The following is a 24,227-nucleotide window of genomic DNA, read 5'->3' as shown; positions in this document are numbered from 1 at the left end:
GACAATAATTTTGTTTTTCATTAATCATTTAGGCCCAGGAATTGGGATTTCCTGACAGTATCCTAATGCAAAAAGTATTATGTGCTAATAATATGAACTTGAAATCAAGAGACTCCAAGGAGTGAAACAAAATATTAAAAGCTTATACTATCTTAAAAGAAAAGAACTTTCATTTTATGTCATTTTGAAAAATCTACACTACATATTACAAAATACTTAAGTAAATCAAACCTTGCAGCTCCAGGTGTTTTTACTATTTTCTATTTGATCTTCACTCGAATCATCAGAGTCTGGATAAAGGTCACTATAACTTCCCTGAGGATAAACAGAAAAATAAATTATTATATCAATGCTAGAATTTAAAGTAATAAATATTTCACCCATAAGAATTTGGATTTAGAAACTACATAAGAAGTTATATTACCGTAGACTCTCGCCTTATTCTTCTGTTAGGCTTGCCCAAAGCTTCAATGATTTCTAGTGCATACAAAAGTTTATGGGCACTTTTTATTCGCAGGAGATCCTTCCAACTAAATCCATCATTACCCTTATAAAAAAGTTAAGAAAATTAAATCCAATGCTGACCTGACCATAGAGGCAAAAGTAATTACATTTTTGAAGAGACAATGGCAAGTAATTTGGTTTTTACATATTACATATCTTTAAATGAATATTTATTGTTACAACATCCATGAAAAAAATTAAAATGTATCTGATGTAATTTACAGACTCTCAATCTGAATAATATACGTACAGTAGGAATCCCAATTAACTTAATATTATTAAAAGTTACCACAGAACATGCACAACAACAATTTTTAAAACATTTTAACTTCAATGAGAAATGCCAACCTGCAATTCCAAATGATAAAGTTCAACCTTTACTTAGTTAGGTGTGAGCAAAAAAGTACCTTAAGATGTACTTTGAAGGTAAAAAATATATTTTTTCATATTTTAATGACTATAAAATAAATGAACAGATTTTGTTCATTTTCCAAAAAAAGTCACCTCTGGACTGAAACTATGCATGCAAAATTTTAGCCTAAATGAAACATTATCCAGAAAGCTGTGAGCATGAGCAAAACAGATCCTAGTTCTAGCTTGCACAGTTACAAAATCTATCATATCTAAACCACAATTTAAGTTATATTTTTAAAATATTTTAAACATGTATACATTGGGATTATATGACAGCTTTCCCTCTCCCTGCCTTCACTAAATCTTGGGAGAGCCTCTGCAGTGCCATTTAAAAATTTGTAAAGGGCATGATGACTGCTGGTTAGCACAGCAGAGAATGGATAACCTATTCTTTCCTGCCCATCCTTCCCGCCACGTATTCAATATGCTAGATTCCTAAGTTTCAAAACATGATTGTTACATTAAAAGAGCATCAAAAATTCAAACAGGAAAGCAGAATCAGACCCCACTACTTAATCCAACCTAATCAAAGAATAAAATAATCTGTCAAACTAATTTTATCCAGGGAAAATAAAAAATTTTGACCCCTGCAGCCAGCTTCTCTCTTTGCCCTTAACATCTACTTACTTGCTGACACAAAGAGTTACAAGAGGATTGCTGGCAAAGTAAGGAAATTCTTCCATTTAGCCAAATACATTTTTGCTGGCAAAAATCCCAGTAGTTTTGTCTCTTACAATTCTTTCATGTAAATTCATTTTATTCTTAGTGTTTTATTTTCCTCAGGTACATTCAATCACAATTAAAGAGAGATCTTCCACTACTCTTATTCACAACTTCCTCAGTCAGATACAATTAGGGGGGACCCTCACATACCTTAACTTTTTACTGCCCATTAATGGGTATTGAAATGATGACCCAACATTTTATTTTCATTAGCAATCATCTCTGAAGCCTCAGAAAACATATCACTATAGACACTAAACAGTGTACTTACATGTGGTTGGTTCATATTGGAAAGTTGCTTAAAATTCACACATTTGCTCTTTTTACATTAAAAATGCTCAGAAATACTTCAGAATTCAAGATACTTATTCAAGATAATTATCCCAATAACATTTACCCAAAAAAAAGTATAACTGAAATTGAACCACGTTACCCAACATCCTCCTGGTTATAGCAATATATAAAATTCTAAATTCTCTCCCATTCAAAATTATTACCAAAATAATACACACTTCAATTAATGCAAGTTTTAAATTTAACCAAACCTAAGCACACCCAAAACAGTGGGTTGTTGCTATTGTATTTTATAATTATGAAAGGTGGAGTGAGGGATTTAAAACAAGGCATACTAAAAGGCAAATAATAACATACGATTCAGTTTTAAAGCCACATAAAATCTGTAGGTTAGAGTTCAAGAATATTGCTTTAGGATCAAGTATATCTAAGGATATTTACTTCTAAAATGAAACCCAAAGAAGACTTGAAAATAAGAAATAAATTGCTTCAACTTGCTTTGTACAACTGAAGATGTATGAGATTTAATTTCAACATGACCCAGTAAAGTCACTAGAGATAACATTCACTAATCATTTTACTTATTTAATTCTTGTTTACAAAAACAAAACCCATTACCTTAAAAGACACAAATCAGGAAACTAAATTAGAAAAGCTACAGGCTTCTTTTGATTTTTATTTCAACAAAGTAAGAGAAGAATAGGTGAAAATGGTCCCCTCTTTTTTTTTATTTTCTCACTATACCCAATACAAAGCCAGAGAATATATACGTCTCTATGAGCTGTCCTGATGTATTATGATTGAAACTGTTCTGTCTTTTATTCAAGACAATGTCCCCCTTGCAGAAATCAGTTATTTTTTACTTAACTCTGTTGGATCAATCATTATTCAATTTTGGGTAAATTGTAAAAATTTCACTGTAAGAAGTGTAACTGAATTGCAGATTATATATATTTAAAACAAACACTGTTGGCTGACCTGTTCATCTGAAATATTTTGGAATGCCTGTAACATGTTAGGACATGTAGGTAGAAGCATTAACAGTTCCCAGACACGCCTGGACAGGTTTTCTGCATGAAGGTGGAGTTCTTCACATCTTGCACTCTAACACAGACAAAAAAATCTATTACTATTAATAGTTTCTTAAGAAAAGCAACCTCACTGACATTTTAGGGTTTGAAGTTTCTTTATTTATTTATATTTTAAACAAAAGCAATTCATTCTCAAATTAAAGTTTGTTAAATAAATCTATAAATACAGCATGATAGTTTAGGTCTCACTGAAACAGAAGGAAATTAAGTTACTTTATGCACTATACTATAAAGACATGCAAAAGATTCAGTGTAAATAAATCCTGGATTTAAATACACAACTACTGATTCTGATAAATTCCCAGTGTAAATCCCATTGGTTTATATGGAGTTATACGAGAGATGAATATGCGTCACTGAGTTTTACAATATACCTTTAAAAATATTTTTTCAAGACAAATCCCCTTACTAATCACCATACATGTTTTCAATAGTACATATCCTTTCCAGAGCAACACATTTTTTAGAGTAACTAGTAAATAATATCATACCATTTTGATTATAAAAAGCTTATATAGTTACATCTATAGATATGATGAAATTAAATATACAGATAGAAATATTAGCTGTATCTGATGTTTGGATACCATGGTGAGGGGCCATCAGAAGTAGACAGATTGGACAGAAATTAAACTAGACATATTCAGTCATCTTAATCAAAGATCACTAAATTACCTCACTATCTTCCATAGCCATTTCACCAGAAGGAGGTTTAAAAGATGCAAGCATCTCTAACAAATCAAAAAGGGTGGTAAGATGAGGTTCTTGCAAAAGTAAAAGCATTGGAATGTTGTCCTTCTGAGGAGGAGGTAGGCAAGATGCTGGAAGCTGAACACCTTCACCTTTTCGCTCCCTCCGTGGTGCACCCAAGGATACAAACACCATCTAGAAACAAGGGGGGGAGGAGGACATAGAGACTATTTTAACAACACAACTACAATGACCATTTTTAAAACCAGAGACAGCTTATAAATAAGAATAGACTTAAGAACATGGTTTTGGAAGATACATTAGTATCTTCACTGTTGATCCTTTAACTATGTTTCAACAGAATGTCACAATTCAAAAATGACATACATTGGGCAGCACTGGAGATTACTTTGATTTCGCCTAACATGGTAAGTATGAGAGGTGGCAGCAGCAGAGTGATTAATTAAAAAGTAATTAATTCAAACGTGTGTTAAATTTAGGTGCTCAGATCCTCTAAAGTTGTCTTTTTCTTTGGCAGGGAGGAGTGACAAAGGGAGGGGTTGTGCAAGGTCAGGTCCTCCAATGTGCAGTGGTTGTAAGGTTAATCCTCCCTTCCTGCAAAGTAGACATTCCTATCTTTCTTAGGCATTGGGCCTGGATTCACACTCTAAGGAAGCTTGCTCATGTCCTGGGCAGTAGGCTGATCTGGGCTGCAAGCCTTGATAGGCCTTAGAATAAATAAAGATGTGATAGGGATTCTAGACTTTTATGAGTTCATTTACAGGATGCTATGGATTTGAGCATCAAAAGGGAGAAAGGAGGCTCTTGACAGCTTCAATGGCTGTCGCCTTCCCTCTTTTCCCTGCTCTCATGACAAAATGCTTTGAGATGCTATCCTGTTCATAAAAATCAAACAGTTGTGACCATTTGGCCAAAATCTTGATGTTGTTTTCACCGGCCCCTGCTTTTTTCGACAAAAAATAAATGGTTCCAAATTTTACTTTGATCCTTCAGCATGTACTACTTCACATCCACTAATACACCCAGAATGTGGCTTTTTAAACCAGGACTACTTTTTACAACAGTAAGGCCATAGAGCAGCAGAATGTAAATGTATATTAATAGGAACTAACTGTAATTTTATCTTGGGTGTAAAGGGGATGTATGCTATACAGCAGAAAACAATACAATGGTTTTAGGAAACAGTCAGATGTTGCCAAAGAGAATTTTACATTTTACCACCTAATACACTTACTGGTCATCACATGACAAAAGCAGCATACCAAATGATCTTTTTATATTTGTCTTATTTTTACACTGATAATACCTGCATATCCTTAAAGCCCAATTCATGAAGTGTTTTTTCATCATAATCAGTTGTTAGTTCGTGCCCAGATGAAATCATTCTCACAGGTCCCATGAGACCACCTACAATAAAGCACAACATAGTGAATTTCTGGAATTTCATTGGCAATTTAAAAAGCATAATCTTTAAAAGTAAAATTAATATTAACATTGATACTGCATCTGCTGAAAATTTTAACAAAAAGCAGCTTCCTGGTAACCTCTCAGGGCCTGACCCAAAGGCCCCTGAAGTCAATGGGAATCTTTCCACTGACTTCATTGACCTCTGAATCAGGTCCTTAATTACTTCCTTAGCAATATGATTCAATTATATCTTGTAATACAAAAGGCAAAGGGAAAAAAATCTGTCTTATAGGAAGGGAAGAGAGATAATAGATAAATTCACCTTGAAAGAACTTTCATTGAGTTCTTCCAGAGCTGGAAAATTGTTCTATAAGCATTTATTTTAAATACTGATAGTTTTACTAAGTGTGAATGCCATAGAAATTTTCTTCTAATTGCCCCTAAAGTGTGTACCATTAAATTACTATAAAGCACTATAAATGAAGGATCCAGGTCTGAAGGATCCAAAAAGGTTCACATCTATCTGCTGTTAAGACTGAAAGGAACGCAGGTGGCAGAGAGAACCATTCCTCCCCTTTTGTAGCCTTGCTTTGGTACGCGTGGGAACACAGAATGGGCACATGAGTGCTCTAACACATGCTGCTATAAGAAGGTTGTTTCACTTTCCAAGCTGCATTGGTCAGTGCAGCCCCTGACTGGGAACATAGTGAGGCCACCTGCAGGAAAACCAGCAAACAGTGTAACCAAGCTTAGAGCCGATCTACTGCCGACTTTCCACAATGAATAGTTTGTCTCACTCTGTTATATGCTGCTTAACATATATTTTGTTCATAATTTCTTCTTCAACCTCTCTAGTAAAATTTACTTATAATTATGACAATGTGAATTGGAGATGACATCTGCTAAGGCAGATAGTCATTATTTGTGAATATCAGAAAGAATCTGACTTCTGACCTTATAGCAGGCAGAAGCTGGAGTGAAATAATGGCTTAGGCTCTGTCAAAAGCAAAGACCCTGCCAGTGGAATCACCATCTAAACAGTGATGAAATGGGGCTGGCAAAGGTCACAGAGTACTGAAAGTGCCAAATGGTGTGGCAAGGCGCCAGTCACAGTCATAAATAGAGCAAATTAAAAAGAAAGCAAAAGTGAAGAGGAGGTTACTTACCTGTAACAGGAGGTTCTTTGAGATGCGTGGTCCCTATCTATATTCTACTGAGAGTTATGTGCATATGCCATGCACCTGGAGCAGGAGCTTCTCAAAGTGGTAGAGTCCATCAGTCCACACATGCATCCTGGTACCACTTCATGGTTTCACCAGAGGCAATAAAGGGCATGGCGGACCGACCACGCCTTCAGCTTGTCTCCACAACTAATCTACCAAATCCACAGCAAAGGTGAAGGAAGATGGGATTGGAATACAGGTAAATAACCACCTCCTCTTTGAGTGATGGTCCCAACTGTATTCCACGGAGGATGATTAACAAGCAGTACCTAGACAGGAGGAGGGTGCGACAAAGATGACGGAACCGTAGAATGGAGGACCGATGTACCAAACAAGGCAACCATCGCAGAGTCTTGCACCAGGGCATAGTGAGAAAAAAAGGCGTGTACTGAACTGCATGTGGCTGGCTTATATATGTCCATAAGGGGCACATCATGGACCAGGGCCATAGTTGATGCTTGTGCTCTCATGGAATGGGCCCATATCCCACCTGATAGGGACTGCCATGACAAGTGATTACAGAGCATAATGCACTGTGGAGTCCGCTCCGAGACTCGCTGGGTGAAGGCGGCCTGCCCCTGAATTCTCTCTGCTATGGAAACAAATAGTTTAGGAGACTTCCAGAATGGTCTTGTCCTTTGTACGTAAAGGGCCAGGGCCCTATGTATATCGAGGGAGTGAAGCTGCTGTTCCTCCTTTGAGGTGTGCAGTTTGGGAAGGAAGGTGGGCAAATGTATGGGTTGGTCAAGGTGGAAGCAGAAAACCACTTTCAGTAGAAATATGGGATGTAAGTGCAGTGAGACTTTGTCCTTATGGAAGATAGTAAAAGGAGGATTTGCAATCATGGCCCCAGTTCACCAATCCTTCCTGCAGAGGTAATAGCGACCTTCATGGAAAGAAGAGAAAGGGAGCAAGAGGCCAGAGTTTCAAAGGGCAAGTTCATCAATGCCATAAGGACTAGGCTGAGATCCCACTGAAGAACAATAGGCTGAACAGGAGGGTATTTGCATACAAGGCCTTCCCAGAATCAGGCAGTCAAAGGGTGAGTGAAAACCGAATGCCCCTCCACAGGAGGATGGAAAGCACTGATAGCCAATTCATGCACTTTGATGGAGCTGAGAGCGAGCCCTGAGGCCATCAGAAACAGTAAATAGTCTAAGACCATCAGGATACCCACAACCTCAGAAGCAAGACCTTTCTGCTGGGCCCAGGAAGTGAAACATATCCATTTGGCTTGGTAGGATTATCTCATGGAGTCCTTCCTGCTACTTGAGAGGACATTTCCCATTGCCAACGAACATTACCGTGCCAGTGGAGGTGTCCATCCAAAAACCAAGCCCCCAAATGAAGTGTCCGTGGATCAGGGTGCCTGAACCTGCCGTTGTGTTATGTGAGCAATTCTGGGAACGTCGGAAGCGGGAGTGGAGGATGGGTTGACATGCAGAGAAGAGTTGGAAACCAGAACTGGCAAGGCCAGAATAGGGTGATCGAGATGGCCGTCACTCTCTCCCGTCAGAATTTGTGAAGGACATAGGGCAGGAGCGGTTGGGGAGGGAAGGCGTAAATGATTCGATCTGACCAGTCGACAACCATGGCGTTGCCCTGTGAATTGTCACCGAGCCCTCCCCTGGAACAGTACTTGATTATTCCTGGGGGAATTTTACATCACTGTGCGTGCACAGAATTCATGTTCCCCGCAGATTTCTTTGTTTCCCCGCAGAAAAATGGCTTCTGATGGGAAAGCAAAGGGAAGCCGCAAGAGCAGTCACGTGCCCCTCCCTGGAAGCACAGGCAAGTCGGTTTGGGCGCCCGGAGCAGCTGGCAGAAACGTAAAATCACTGCCAGGGAGTGGGGAGGGGATGGGCAGTCGTGTGTGTGAGAGTAGCACTCGGTCCCTCTTGCTCGCTATTGTGGCACACTCGGCGTGGATGGGCAGGGCTTTGGGGTGTTTCTGAGGAGGTAGGAATGGGGCAGGCTCTGTCCCCTCAGGCAGAACAGAATGTATACTCCTGGGGGAATTCTGCACCCCTGCGCAATGCAGAATTTTGCAGAAATTATCATGCGTGCAGAATTTTCTTTCCCCCACAGAAATGTGCTGCACTGTTGCTAGCCGCCAATAGGGGCCACTGGACCCAGCAGAGCGCAACTCCCACATAGAAGACATTGCTGGGGGGACAGAGAGGGAGCTAGAGGGGTCCTGGCAGCCGTAGTCCCCAGCATGCCCTAACGGAAGGAAAGGGTGGCGTGCAGGAAACTCCATACAAGCCTGTTACCCAAGCATCAGGCTGTTTCTTCCTCTGGATCCCTGGGCTCGGGGTTGGGGGGAGGGAGAGAGAAACAGTAACTGGGCTGCCATAGGGGTTTCTTTAACTCTACTCCTAGGGGAATTTTCGCGTGTGTGTCTGTATTGTTACAGACATACTTGCTGACAGGTATTTTGAATTAAATTACCAAAATAATTGAAACTGGCATGATTATGTAGTGTTATTTTGACAAATAAAATTTGCAGAATTTTAAAATATTGTGTGCAGAATTTTAATTTTTTTGGCACAGAATGCCACCAGGAGTAACTGGATGCACTTGCTGTTGCCATGAGAGGAAAAAAGATCACTGACTAGGGTCCCCAACAACCAGAAATGTCCGTGATTACCATGTCACCCAACTCCCATTCGTAGTCGGTCATGAAATTCCTGCTGAGTGCATCGGCAATCACATTCTGACTCCCTGGGAGATAGGTCACTGACAATAGGATATGGTGTGCATCGCACCACTTCCAGAGGTGTACCACTTCCACACACAGTGCTGGGCACCTTGTCCCTCCTTGCTTGTTTATATAATAAACTACAGTGGCGATGTCTAACATAAGAACATGACAAGAGTGGATGGGCAGTAAAAATGCATGGCATGCCCTGCGTACCACCCTAAGTTCCAGAGTGTTGATGTGCATCCGGGGTTCCCGAGTGTTCCAAGTTCCTTGTGTCATGTAATCTACCATGTGAGCGCCCCAGCCGTCAAGTGACACATATCCTTTATATTCGTCACGCTTGGAGAGGACGGGAGGAAGGGCATTCTGGAGCAAACATGGAGTGGATCTGTCCACCATTGAAGGGAGAAGATGACTTCTTGTGGAATGGTAAGCATGTCCATGGACAGATGCATAGGGGAGCAGCCATAGTTGTAGACAGCAGAAGCCACGAATCGAGTGAAGGCTTTGACATATGTACACAATGCCATGTTACCCAGGAGGGGGACATAAGTTCTGGCTGAGCCCGAGGGGTTGGATGTCACTGAAGTGATCAGGTCCAGTAGTGTCTGGAACCTGTCCTTCAGCAGATTAGCACATGTGGAGGTTGATGGGTACGCCAATGAACTCCAGGGACTGCGTAGGGTGCAAAGTCAATTTTTCAACTTTCACACTCACTCCTAAACAGTAGAGAAGTAGAAGGAGCTGGGAAATCGATTCTTGAGCTACCATTTTGGACCATGCTGCCAGCAGCCAGGCGTCCAGGTAGGGGAGTATTCCCTGCTGTCGAAGGTGAGCTTCTATCACGGAAACCTATGTAAAGATTGTTGGAGCAGTGGTAAGTCCGAATGGGAGAACCCTGTATGGGAAGTGCCGAGGACACACCGTGAACCTCGGGAACTATCTGTGGGTCATGTGGATGTCGACGTGGAAGCAGGAGTCTTGCATATCAAGAGCCGTAAGCCACATGCCTTTTTCTAGCAAGGGAATGATGGCCACAAGCATGACCATGCAGAACTTTGGCTTGCGAATGGAACAGTTGAGGCATCGGAGATCCATAATTGGTCTCCATCCTCCCTTCTTCTTGGATACCAGGATATAATTGGAATAGAACCTTGTGCCCTGAAAGTTTGCAGAGACTGGCTCTACTGTTCCTCTCTGCAGTAGGGAGTCCACCTCCATGGCAAGGATACTGTCATGAGAGCGGTCCCTGAGATGGGACCATTGTGGGGGATGTGGAGGAGGTAGCATCATAAACTCAAGCGTTATAGCCACGTCAAATTACATTCAGAACCCACTTGTCCATTGTTATCATGCTCCATGCTGGCAGAAAATTTGAGATGACCTCTGAAAAGGGTGGCTGGCAAGAGTGTTAGAGTGCAAAGTGACTGACAGCGCCCTAGATGCACTCAGAAATATTGCTTATGAGAAGACAGAGTGTGCTGCATGGAGGATGGCCCCGGTGGACCAGGCAGATGAGACCTTTGTACCTTTGGGTGCGTCTGTGGAGGCTCAAAGGCTCGCTGGTGGTAAAATGGGGAGCTCTGTAGACTTGTGTAGACAGCAGGCAATAACATTTTCGTTTGGACGGTGGCTTATAAATGCTTAGCAATCGCAGGGTGGCCAGAGGGCAGCAGATCCAATGTAGGAGAGGGGGCCAGAGCACGTGGAGACCACATCCCTTCCAGGTCAAATAGTTCATGAGGTCCAGGAATACACTGGTGTCTCCCCAGGGTCAATGGCACTCCGTCCACGGATGGAACCGGAGCTGGTAAGGGAACTTGTCTCGGGACCGACTATTCACGAGACATTGGCGAAACCGATGCAGGAGGAGTATGGTGCCCAGGAACCAGGACCAGCACATCCGTCAAGCAATGCAGCTTCTTGTCGCTCTTGTGGGCCCTGGAACACACCGCTCCTCCATGGCTGGAACTCATGGACGATGCAGCATCTTTATTGGATCTGGAGGAAGACTTACTGCCATGCTTCTGTGACTCATGGCTAGGTCCCAGTGCAGGATCCATAGCACTGGTACCAGCTGAACCGGACTGGGAGTCTGCAGTAGGAGGCGCAGGAGTACAGGGAGGGTTCCCCGGCCAGGATCCAACTGCAGCCCCATGGCTACCTCAATGAGGTGCTTCTTAAGGTGGAGGGAAGGAGAGGCAAATCCTGCACCTAGATGCAACGTGGGCTTCCCCCAAGCAGTACAGACAGCATTGGTGCTCATCGCTGATCGAAAACGAGCGAGGGCAGGAAGTACAGCATAATCCAGTACATAGACATAGGTTCTGGGCAAGGGGCAAGAGGGTGGCAGGAAACCACCAAAGCAGAGTCCCAAAGTCCTTAATCCTAAGAAACTACTACAAACACAAACTACCACAAAAACTAAGAAATTCTGACTATGTACAAGAATAAAAACAGTTTTTCTGTAACGATTGGAAAGTGCATCACCAAGGGTGAGAGAACAGCAGAAGCTCCAATCTGAACATGCAGCGCTGAGCAGGGACTGAAAGCGAAGTTAGTCTGCCCTTCCCTTTATCGCCTCGGGTGAAACCATGAGGTGATACAAGGGCGCACGCGCAGACCGACGGACACTACTACTTTGAAAAGCTCCAGCTCCATGGGCATGGCACTTGCGCATTACCGTCAGTGGGATACAATAGAGCCCATCATTCAAAGAATAAAAGATATGCACACACATGTGAAAGTTAAAGTACTAGGGTCAATTCCTGAAATACTTGCTCAGTTTTTACTCAATCGCTAAAACTCCCCAGTGAAAGTACTGAGTCAAAAAAACTACTTAAGGATGTCAAGATTTGGCCCGATAAGCAGGAGGATAGTGAAAACGTTTACATATTCTGTCACCATGAATGAGGATGCTTTTAATTTTGTTGAAACTTGAATTGTTGAACACAATTTGAATTTCCACCTTAATGAGAATGACAGAGCAACCATTTCAGAGTTTCCTAATAAACAGGGGCTGGTTTTAGTAGCAGCTTTACAATACCATTTAAACAGATATGGCTAAAATAATCAAATTTCTTTAACATCAGGAATAAGTAAGGGAAAAAAAGGATTAAAATATTCCTATTTAATGAGAAAATGGTATCATCAACTGCATCACACAAGTAAAAATCCTGTCCTCAAGTAAACATTTGTGTAACATGTACAATTATTAATATTTATTAGTTGGAGCGCCAGTGACGGACCAGGACCCCATTGTGTTAGATGCTGTACAAACACAAACCAAACAAACAGTCCTTGCCACAAAGAGCTCATGTCTAAGTACAAAACAAGAGACACCAGATGGATACAGACTGGGACTGTAAGGAAATAATTAGACAATATTGGTCTGAACAGTAGGCTATGGTCTCAGCACACCAGCAGCCTAAACAATGTCAAATTTTTGTAGGCATCCTGGAAAAGGAGAGCTTTACGGAGCGCTTTGAAGGAGAATAACTAGGAAGATCAGAATAAACGATCAATTTGGCAACAGGATGTTAAGTAATAAATTAACTATTTTAACATAGTTGCAAAAAGACTGAAAGATGCAGTAAAGGAACTCATACCTGAATGGCAGCTAAATACATATTTGTGAGCCCAACATACATTCTGAGTCCTAATTATTTACATATACAGAGCCATAAATATACATGGCACAAAATGTAAGATGGGTCTCGACCCAGAGGAGTTTACTAACTAAATAAGACAGAATAAAATGAATAAAAACAATAATGGCAATGGGGAAAGGAGAAGATAATGGTGGAAGGAAGAAAAGAATGAAAAGTTACAATTAATAAAAATCATGTGATTTGAAAACCCATGTGTAAGTAGTGCATATCCCTTGTTACTTCTGAATTTTCTCTCTCTACTTTAAAAGAAATGGTAACATTTGCAAAGCACTGTTTAATGATTAAGTGTGACAGGCTGATGCTAGTTATGAAATAAATGGAGCACATGGAATAAAACCAACAGTGATACGTGCTATTTTTCCCCAGATACCCTAATCTACTGTCAAATAAAGATCATCTTTCAACCTCTCTGCATGATCAGTGAGCCAAGCACAAGCTAAGGCTAAGAGTATTGTATAACTTACCAGGGAAATCTCCTTTCCGACTGCTTTGGCCAAACTCCTGAAGCTGAGCTTGCTGGTTTATCTGCTCTTTCTGCAAATTTTCATACCAATGGGTAACCTCAGCCCTTAGATCTGCCACTTGATCACTAGGATACATTTCTATAGTCATCTGAAACATAATGCGCACATTTTTTCAGAATGAACAATGAACGTTATGAAACATAATGATCTTGGAATAAAATCCAATTGGAAAACCAAAGTTCTACCTTGTCAGGAAGTCCAGCTGGCTGACATACAATTCTTAGTGGTAATGACTGTTTATCACTAAGTGCCTTTAAGTGACTGCTGATACCAGTGCCTTCAATCTGCCACTGTCTCAGATGATACGCAAACCTTAAGAAGCATATAAAAATCACATAAAAACACTAAATGTTTTTGTTAACATCTGTTTAACTCAAAAGCCTGACAAACAGTAGGAAGACAAGAAACCTTACGATATGAAATTAACCAAAATGGACAGTGAATTTGATAGGGCCCTAAACATCAAACAGCAAATGAGGGCAACCATCTTTGTTTTCCATGCCAAAAACCTTTAACAGACTAAGCCTCACACAAAATATTTGCAAAGTATGTATTATTATCCCCATTTTACACAGAGGAAACCAAATGAAAAATTTACATCTCTGTTTTTCATTATTTCACTCAACTCAAATTTCTATTTGGTACAAATGATAGGAAAATAAATTTCAATAAATCCCAACTCAAAATATATTGAAGAAATTGTTTACCTTCTCCTAAAAGCTTCAAGGTGTGTCTTTAGCATTAAAAGTCCTCTTTCAATTATGGTGAGACTTGAGTGGGAGTCTTGCTCAAGATTACTGGAAGCAATCATAAGGCTCTCCATACACTTGCTAATAAATTCTTGTTCTTTTTCCAGACCTGTTTTACCTGCAGACAGATATTTAAGTAACTATGTGACAAATGTACTGAAAACTGCAAGTTTTAGTACTCAAGATTAAAACAAGATAAACTAATATTCTTTAAAAGATTTTATTTTTAACAAAAAATGACTAAAAGATTATTTTGTACAATATCCTCGGATTTTAGTACACCAGTGTAAATAAAACTGAGAACTCTTACCATTAATATAATAAGAATTGATATACTGGATAGCTGCTCGACTGACATCACCAGACTGTGCTCTTAAAGCAATGCCCCAGAATTGGTCCATACCACACAACTGTTAAGACAAATGAAAAATTTATCATGTGATTATTTTCCTAATGGGAACCATCTCTCCCCCAGTCTGACACATTTACACTGCGTCTTTTCCTGTTAGTACTAGAGATACTCCCACAGAATGGTGGGACTTGGCCAAGCCCTGAATGCGTGGGACATGAGCATCTGAAGCACTATAGGCAAACTCTAGATAGTAAAGATAGGTCTGACTATTGGTTTGGAAAGAAATGCTGCCCTAAGGAACCTCGACAACATTGTGCTATCTATCCAAAAACTTAAGCTCATTCAAGTGATAGTACTATTCAGCAGTCAGACTATCAGAAATGATGGTAGAAGATCTTAAAGCCAAGCCTAAGTCATCCTGAAAGAAATCCATGGAAGCTGGAACGCCTGATTCCTTGGAGTTAATCTTTGTATCTTGGCACCCATCGGAGAACTTTGTGTAAACTCCTGAGTAAGCAAAAATGATGCAAGGCCTGCAAAAAGCTCAAAGAAGAATATCCCATGTTGTTTATAGGACTTGCTGCTCAATAGTCAAACTGTTAGGCCCAGTTACTCTGAAGTGGGATGAAGAAGCAAACCCTGGAATGGGAGATCCTGGCTTGCTGGGGAGATGGAGTAAAGATCTCTATGAAAGCTACATTAGGTTTGAGTATGACAGCATACTTGGCCACTTTCACCTGACCCCCTTTTTAATCTTCTGGATTTTTCTACTAGCGGAAAGCGGGGGGGAGGGGCCCCCGAGGGACACAGAAGACAAATCATCTATTTGTGAGCCATTATAAGACAGTTACCTTTTTCCTAACTGGTGTTCTTCAAGATGTGTTGCTCATGTCCATTCAACTTAGGTGTGTGTGCTCCCCACATGCACCGGTGCCAGAAGTTTTTTCCCCCAGCAGTAGTTGTAGGGGACCAGCTCAAGTGCCCCCTGGAGTGGCACACACATGCTGCGGCACACAAGGTGCCGCCGGCTCCCCCGACCCTCAGTTCCTTCTTGTCGGCTTGTAGAATGGATGCGAGCAACACATCTCAAAGAACACCAGTTACAGAAAAAGATAACTGTCTTTTCTTCTTTGAGTGCTTGCTCAGGTCCATTCAATTTAGATGACACCCAAGCAGTACCCCTCGGAGGTAGGTAGGAGTTCACGGATGTGTAGACTGCAACACAGCTCTGCCGAACCCAGCGTCGTCTTTGGCCTGCTGAGTGATGGCATAGTGGACCGTGAACAGAAAACTATATACACTATAATACAAGAATTAACGAGTTCGTACGAACAGGCCTTTGTGTTTTCACTGGATGTGAACAGATCCACCTGGAGGGCTCCCTAGATATCAGCTGCAACAATTCTTGCTTAAGGACCACTTTCAGTTATGTATCTGCCAGCAGTTTTTTAGCCTGCATTTTTGTACATTGTATCTTATGTTGATCAGACAGATAAAGGCTATGTGATCTTGTGCCCACTTGCTGATTTATGTATGCCACAGTCATTGTGTCACATGCTTGTTCTCCTTTCTCAAGGGATCCTGGAAACCCTGAAAAATTATCATGACCAATTCTCACCTCTGGGAATTGATGTTCTGGAGCCTTTCTGACAACATTTCCTGTATATCATGGCAGCCCAAGTAAGCTCACCCTCTTGCAAGGTTGCCACATCTGAGGTCAGGACTTTGGCGTACAGATTGTGAATAGAGCATGCTACCATCCCATGGTTCTTCTGTTTTCCCGAACTGAGGGATATAATTACTCTAGATGGCATCTTTAATTTGCTCTGCATCTCTCTTTGGGAATGGTTCCAGGACTTTTAAGAGCAATCCCTGAAACTCTCTCATGAACTGTCTTGCCCATGGAGTAAACTTTATGCAAGAGACCTGAAGATCTAGGTGTTACAGGCAAACCAAAGAATGATATTCCAATGCAGGACACCTGATTGGGATCTTCCTGAAACTTTGCTCTGCCAGAAAAACAGACTCTTCTTGTGTCTATTTCGAAGCCAAGGTGGACGGCCCTCTAAGAAGAGAACAAGGAGTTCTTCTTTCCATGTATTATAAACCCAAAAGGCACAGAGGAGTTGCAGAGTTTTCTGCCATGACTTCTTCTGAATCAACATTAGGGAGTATGAAGAGGGAGTAATTTAAGAGAATTTAATTACTTGCTAACTGAGCCTTTTCCCATTATTGTAAGTCTCCTATTCCTTCACAATGACTTGTTCAAAGGAGGAGTGAAGGCAGATGGAAAATTTTGTCTTGGGTTTGGATGGGAGCTATTTACCCTTGGACTTGGTTGCTTTTTTTTTTCCTGATGAAATCTCGATGGTGGTCACCACCTTTCTCCCCATTGTCTTAAATGCATATGGAGGAAAGAATTTCTTCTAATCTCTGGCATGGTGTTACCGTGGTCTGAAGCTGACAATTCTCTTTTTCAGGGGATCAGATAGAACCTAATGGAATAAGATGAGTATCTGAAAGGCTTCTTGGCATTTTTTGTGTTTTCTGGTCTTTGGAGACTTTTTGCTCCTTTTGCCTCTTAGAGGATTTTCCCTCGCATCTGAGGATCTGTCCTAATTGGTGCTCCCATTTGAGAGATAACTCATAGGGATGGCTTTGAGTCCCTGTATTCTCCCCATTATCCAATGAATAACTGGAGAGGAAATGCAGGAGATCATCCCCTACAGGAACCCAGATTCTTCTCCTGGTAAAAAAAGAAGAGTCACAACAAATGTCAAGGGATTCTACTAACCAGCTAAGAACATGAGAGGGGAGGCCGATATTTTTCACCATTTCACCTTCAAGGTAGACTGGACGGATGGAGGAGACTGAAAGAATTTTGTACTTAATTCTCTGATCATTGAGGAAGGACCTGGCTGCTGGATCCCAAGAAGGACTGACCCACCATTGCAAAGGTATATCTGGATGTGCCTTGGGTGGTGTGGGAGGACAAAAAGCCCCAATGTGCTGTCCTTTATGACCTTTCTGCTGACAAAACAGGAGTCTTTAAGCTGGGAGCAACTATGGCAAAGCTCCTTCCTGTGACTCCTGAGAGGGCCTCCTCTCAAATGGAGTACCTCTTGGCCTTTCACCTGGGCTTTTTGGCCTACTATACTGAGGAGATAGAAACAAATGGAAGACATGAGGTCAGCAGGTGGCCTTAGAGGATATAAGCCTCAAAATTATTATTATTTACTACATCAGCAGCACAAAACACAACTTTCACTACAAGAAATTCAGCCTGGATATTTTATAAGAACAGTACCACTTTTGTTCTTAATATGTGCAACACTGTACATATAAGATAATGTAAAGTACAGTAACGGAAAGTGAAATACCACCAATGATTAAAAATGTGTTTCATAAGCAAGCTCAACTATTTCTCTTCTTTTTTTTTTTTTAACAGTTTCCAACATGTTTAGTAGCTTTTAGTATTTAGGACAAGCATTTCATATAAACATTTTGGGCCAGATTCTGACAGGCTCTTATATATGTGCACAGAAAGGTGGGGGGAAAGGAAAGAGTACACAAAAAACCTCCTCACTCTCTTCGCATACCACACACAAGCCTTGTCATAAATTATATTTCCTGACTTCATAGTGCAGCGACTGGTCTCTCCTAGTGTTCTGGTGGGCAAACACCACCCCAAAAGGAACACAGTCCTGTTCTCTTTCTGCATTAGTCTGCAAGGCAAGACCAGTATGCAAGGGCTAGCATGCTACATCCAGTGTAAAGGTGTAGTAGCAGGCACGGAGGAATTCTACCTGCAGCTGCAATTAAATCATTATGGACTTTATCATTCTTTTCTGGCAGTTTCATGTTGGAATGGTATGGAGTTGTCACATCCCAGGGGGATCTCCAGGAGAAATCTGGTTTCCAAAAGGCTTATTTCCATTGGGATCGCCCCATCCAGAAGATAGTTTTACACCATCCCAACACAGAACTGTACCTAATAGGCATGACAGAAACTTTAATGATGTAATTGTGATGACTGACTTATTTTATCTTGTCTCTGATTTGTTATTGTTTGCATGCACTGTAAGTAATTTATAATTTAAAAAATATCTTTCACTGCAAAATATCTACAAGCTATTTGTATTATCAGCATTAAAATCTCACCTTCCCCATCCTCCACCTTTTTTTTTTAATCATAGAGAGAAAGTGTGTTCGTGAAATTCAGAAGGCTAAATTTTCACCTTTCATAAACGGAAATACTTTCAGAGGAGACCTTAAAAAACAGAAGTCCTGTCTGGCACACATGAACATTAAAGATCTCATGGCACTTGTTGCAAGAACAGAGGTTTGCATCAGTGAATTCAATCAAAATTCTCACATGCCCATCCACACAGCTCCTCTTCACAGGATACTGTTGATCAGTGTGTCAATTGGTTGCTAACATCCACTTCAAATATGGTTACATTTCTGAGGTGCTTTATGGTGTAAAAACACCTTAAGAATTTATCAGGACAAGATGTTCTACAATCTACAGCATATTATATGAATGTAAGACATATTATATCATGACATCTAATCAAAATGAATATGCTGTTAAGTCTGTGAAGATTATCATGTGCTATGCATTTATTATTACTAACTGTAAACATCACAAAGACCTATTCTGATTTACCTACCTAAACAAATATTATTTAACACATTTCATTTATGGCCAGTGTGGGAAAACCCTGTAGATGTTCACGGGCAGTAGGGGGTGGACAGAAGCAGCCTGCATTTTCTTTGTGGACTCTCATCAATCCCCTACCCAGAGAAATCAGAAAACAACCCACATAACTGCAGTCCTTGCCAGAAGGCATAGAGAGGAGTCACAATCATAGTCCATTCCTCTCCATAACAGATGAAGGAGAATGCATGCATGCACGAAGAAGTGGGGCATCAGTCACAGTCCCCCATACACCTGAAAACTTTGAGACCTATAGTTCCTAGAGCTCTCACTAGAGTGGACGTCTGCATTGCCCCCAATACAGGGCTGTGATTTAATGCCACTTCATGATCAATACCTCTCACTAAACAGCCTTAAGGATATTAAGATATAGCTAAAAAAATGTACAGAGAATTAACTTAATTTTAGGGAAGAAGGGAAATTGTAGCATGATGTCAATACTTACCTCTGAGTTTGAGCCACCATCATATGCACTGGTAGCCAATCGGGCCAAGTTGCATAAATGTTGAAACAGGTTTAGACCAGTCATACTAATAGTTTCAGGTTTTAGTTGTGGCATCTAAATAAAATAAATGTGCCTTAGTATGAAAAGAAAATTGACAATGATAGAGATAGCAATGATTTCAGGGCATTTATTCTCTCAAAACACACAAGAACTTCACTGCCACCCCAAAACAGACTTAAAAATTGTAAGGTCAGTCAAGTTTTGTTTTAGCAAAAGATGTGAATCTCTTTGTACTGTACAGAGAAAACCACCAATAACGACAATGCTCCCCAATGGACCCCCCGAATTGGTGTTGGAAACTGTTTAGAATGGACAACATTTTCAGCACTGTGACATTAGCTCTTAAACAGCTGTCAGCAACAGGATAATTTGCTAACGTACCTGACTCTTCAAGATTTAAAAACAACTGGGGTACATACGGACAATGGAATTACACACCAAGATGTAACTGTCTTACTTTATATAAAAAAGGGAGTGGGTGTGTCAGAAAGAAGGGTGGCAGACAACAGGTATCTTCCCTTAAAGTCAGTGGAGCAGTAACAGTCAATTTACAGCCACTACTAAAGTCCTAAGCCTTCTGCTGCTCCTGTGCCTCTGCTCCACAGAAGGCAAGAATAGTAGATCCATATACTGGCAAACCTCCCCTTCCCTCAGCTTGGCTCTGGTCTGTCCCGAAACCCAACTCCATCGAGATGCACAGAGAGACATTGCAGACTAGAAATCTATGGCAGGCAGAGGGGATGGGATGGACACCTGAATAGGATTGCCTTCCACCTCACAATGCAGAGGAATAGTTCCATTGCACCTGGCACCTTCCATTGCTGCAGAAATGGCAGGATTTCCCCAGAGAAGTAACTTTAAATATATTAAAATCACTTTGATACAGACAAAAAAATTTAAACTCAAATTAATGAAGTTAAATTAAAAACTGTTTTCATATACCTTTTCTAAGAAAAGATGCTTGTAGGTTTCCATTCCCATAGCATGCTGATCTTTACTTCGTACTTGATTTAAGAACCAGTGTAATGCATCATCATAGCACTCAGAATCTTCTACTAAACAATGCCATAAAATGTCCACTTGTTCTAAACTCAATCCTAGAAATAAAATGTTTTTAAATGCTTCTTTATAATGTCAGATAAATTTGCATATGCTATCTTAAACAGGACAAGTAGAAAAGGCATAAAAGTCTTTGTCAGGATGGTAAGTTTTAAAAATATATCTAGCAGCAGCAGCAGAACCCTTTATCTCCCATATGTAGCAATCAACTGACAGGCATCTCTTTCTCTGGCATTTTTGTGCAGCGTGGAACTGAGGAGTTGCCTTGGCTTTTTGTCCTTGATGATGTGAATATCCATACAAACACACACTCAGGATTTCATTCCTATCAAACTGCAGGAGGTTTCTCACTTTATAATGTGTTTAGACACATTCTGGACTTCATTTTTGAGTTGGGAATGGAGACAGTGGTTAAGAATTATATCCTTGTCATGATTTGATTGTTACTTCCTTCAAGGGGAGATCAATACCCCACTTAGCTCTCATCAAAGTACTGGACTTCATTGGCTTACACTCAGAAACTGGTGTTCCTGGTTAGGCTGCAGATTTCTTCAAGGGAGAACACTGTGGACTGTTTTATCAATGGCACTGTAGGACATTATACTAATTTTTTGCCCTTGACTATTGATATTATGGCTCCTAAATATCCCTCTCTTTGTGCCATCCTGAGGTCACCTTTATTCACAGACAACTTATAACAGATGAACTGTGAGGGGAAAGAGTCTAGAGTGCCACTGGTGGAAACTGAACTTGGAGTATGACCAACTGAGGCACAGAGAAATTGTGAGGTTCTGTGCCATATTGACAGCTAAGTAACCTTTCTTTTCTTACATCATGGTACCCAGATCAGCACAACAATTCTAAAAGTGAACAGTCTATTTATCCACAAGAGCTCACTCAGAATTAATATTTTCTCAATTTTAGGAATTTTCTATCTATTGTACTGCCTGGACAAATCGAACAGACTGAGGCAGGATTATCTGGTCCTGTGGCATCACAGCCATACTAGCAGGTGGCAATAATAGTAATATCTTCTTGAATTTTGGCTAGTTTTGATCATGCAGATTCAGGAGGTACTTGGAAAGCTGCAGCCTACACACTGTTAGCTGGAACCACATGGTTACTAAAAGCATGGTTTGACCAAAATGAGTGGTTAACTAAGTATCACTTATTACTGACAGTCTCACTAACTACTATTTTATCTCTAACTCTAATCTTTTGGGGAAAGGTTATTTTGAAGACTGGGGCAAAGCAACTGCAGAACCATCTAGAGTCCTCATATTTTCTTCACCCCTGTAATCTGGTATTAGGCCTGGGGAAGATACAGACCCTCTATGTTGGTAGCAATAGATTTTACATTTAAAAAAATCAAATTAGTTTAAATTGAAATGAAGTTAACTTTAGGAGAGTTTATTACTATAACTACAGAAGCCGGATTAGCTATGCTATGCAGCAGATCTTATCATCCATCAGAGACTGCCTCATCCAAATACGATAAACGGAATACTGGACAGCCAAGTGGGATATCATCTGGAGTATTTTTAATGCTTAATCTTGACTGTTCATACTAGAAAATAAATTACTATAGGAATTTCTAGGCTTATTCACTATTTGGAAGCAGTAGCATGTTCTTACTGTTCATTTTCATTTGCTGTTGTGTATGGAGTTGCATTTTCTTTGGTGCTGTTAGAAAGAGAATGCCAATAATTAGTACATCCCCCTTCCTCTCTTTCTTGCTGTTGAAACACCTTGTTCACATGTCTGACCAGGTGCTTCTAATGTGCTCATCAGCAAGTTCCAACAAAATTATGCAGTGCAATTAATTAGACAGAATGATTATTCTCCGGCCTTTTCTTATGTTATGACACGGAAGTGGAAGTTTATTTAATTATTGTGATTGTATTAATTTTCTTCAGGGAAGTAGTGCCAATAGTTCAATCTCACATTCCAGATTCTCTTTGTCTGCATCTGTTTCCAGCTGCCACGTTAAGTTCTTGGTCTTGCTATACTGTAATAGTGTGCAAGTATTCTGTGAAGTGCTCCTTGATCTCAATCTTCTATTGAAAATCCAGCTTTGCTGCTAAATAAATTCCCCCCAAGGCCTGCTTTTCCTCTGAATGGATACATGAGCAGCATGTTTGTCCTTCATACTTAATCCAGTAACGTATATTTTAGTTTAAGTGCCATAACTTCATTAGAATCAGAGTTCACTGATTGCTGTTCTAACTCAATAAACTAATGTCATTATAGGAATTAAATTTGTATACTGATCATTTTCATTCTAAAATATTATTTAATTGTCCCCAAATATTACCACTATTTAGCACACAAGACATTATTCCAGAAAACCACTTGTAAACTACTTTATTAAAACATAAAAATAAATAACATTTTGCACTCATATTGCACTTTCCATCCAAAGACCTCAAACCACATGATGTAGGGAAATATTATTATCCTAATTTTAATTATCATCATCCCGATTTGTTAGAAAATTGAGTCTCAGTGAAGTTAAATGACATGACCAAGCAAAGTTGGGAATAGAATCCAAAAGTTCTGATCCCCAGTTCTGTGCTTTAGCTACAAGACTATCCTCCTCTCAAAGTATAGCATTGTAGATTAACCTTTGATGTTGTTGTTTAAAAAAAAATGGTCATATTAATTAAAAAAATAATCAGATTGTTAAAAAGTAGATATGTTTAATGGTAAAATTCAAGGGATGGATATTAATTATCAGGTAATATAAAAAAACTTACTGAAATGATCTGGTGATCCAAGAGTTGAAAAAACACATGTCAAAAACTGAAGACGCACTTGAACTTCTGCACTGTGGCTGTACCTATATTTGAATATTTTTAAAAAACAAAACATTTTTAATTCATTTGCAAATGTTTCATTACTTATATCGATCCTTCTCTATCCCTGCGCGCGCGCGCGCGCACACACACAAACTTGAGCAAACATAAGAACATAATTTCTCATTAATTTTTTAAAACTACTTTCAAAACTTCAAACTAAGTTCAAGAAGTAATGTAAACCCCACTCATACACAATACAAAGTAACTGGAAAAAGAGAACAGGGGGTGGGGGAGCAATAGGCGAGTTTTGTGTGTACTTTATTAGGGTTACCATTCGTCCGGATTCCCCCGGACATGTCCGGCTTTTTGAGCTAAAAATAGCGTCCAGGGGGAATTTGTAAATGTCCGGACTTCCCCCCCCATGCAGAGCGCGTGCGGCTAACAGGGCAGCCGGCCGGATGGTGCCACTTACATGGGGCTCTGACAGCCAGAGAGAGCCCCCCCTCCGCTTCCCCTGCAGCAGAGATCACTCCCTCCCTCCCTGCATTCGCAGATCGCCTCCAGCACTCTGGAGCGCCTCCCCCGCTCCTCCTTCACTGCTGCCCAGCGTGCCGAGACGAATGGCTCAGGCCGTTCCTGAGCAAGTTCACAGAGACGTTAGGCGAAGGCCAACAACAAGGGGGCCAGGGGGTCGGAGAAGGGGCAGGGAGGTTTTGGAGGGGGCAGTCAAGAGACGGGGGGGGTCGGGAGTTCGGGGGGGGGGGATTTCTGGGGGGGG

The 24,227-nt window shown here is 40.6% G+C and overlaps 1 protein-coding gene across 1 annotated transcript in view; it reads right to left on the bottom strand.

Moving 5' to 3' along the window:
• USP34 (ubiquitin specific peptidase 34) overlaps positions 1–24,227 on the bottom strand; it is a 257,649-nt gene that overhangs the window by 126,737 nt on the left and 106,685 nt on the right. Inside the window, exons 20-31 of the mRNA XM_029911897.1 lie at positions 23,408–23,490; positions 20,535–20,689; positions 19,533–19,646; positions 14,326–14,425; positions 13,974–14,133; positions 13,452–13,578; positions 13,207–13,354; positions 5,044–5,144; positions 3,702–3,911; positions 2,914–3,039; positions 425–547; positions 232–315 (exon numbers count right to left, since the gene is read on the bottom strand). Of these exons, the coding sequence (XP_029767757.1) occupies positions 232–315; positions 425–547; positions 2,914–3,039; positions 3,702–3,911; positions 5,044–5,144; positions 13,207–13,354; positions 13,452–13,578; positions 13,974–14,133; positions 14,326–14,425; positions 19,533–19,646; positions 20,535–20,689; positions 23,408–23,490 (1,531 nt within the window). The remainder of the gene's footprint in view (positions 1–231; positions 316–424; positions 548–2,913; positions 3,040–3,701; positions 3,912–5,043; positions 5,145–13,206; positions 13,355–13,451; positions 13,579–13,973; positions 14,134–14,325; positions 14,426–19,532; positions 19,647–20,534; positions 20,690–23,407; positions 23,491–24,227) is intronic.

Source organism: Terrapene carolina, unplaced genomic scaffold, assembly GCF_002925995.2.
Source record: "Terrapene carolina triunguis isolate 2854851 unplaced genomic scaffold, T_m_triunguis-2.0 Scaffold132, whole genome shotgun sequence".
In the NCBI taxonomy this organism is placed as follows: domain Eukaryota; kingdom Metazoa; phylum Chordata; order Testudines; family Emydidae; genus Terrapene; species Terrapene triunguis.
This window is presented reverse-complemented; position numbering and strand designations above follow the sequence as displayed.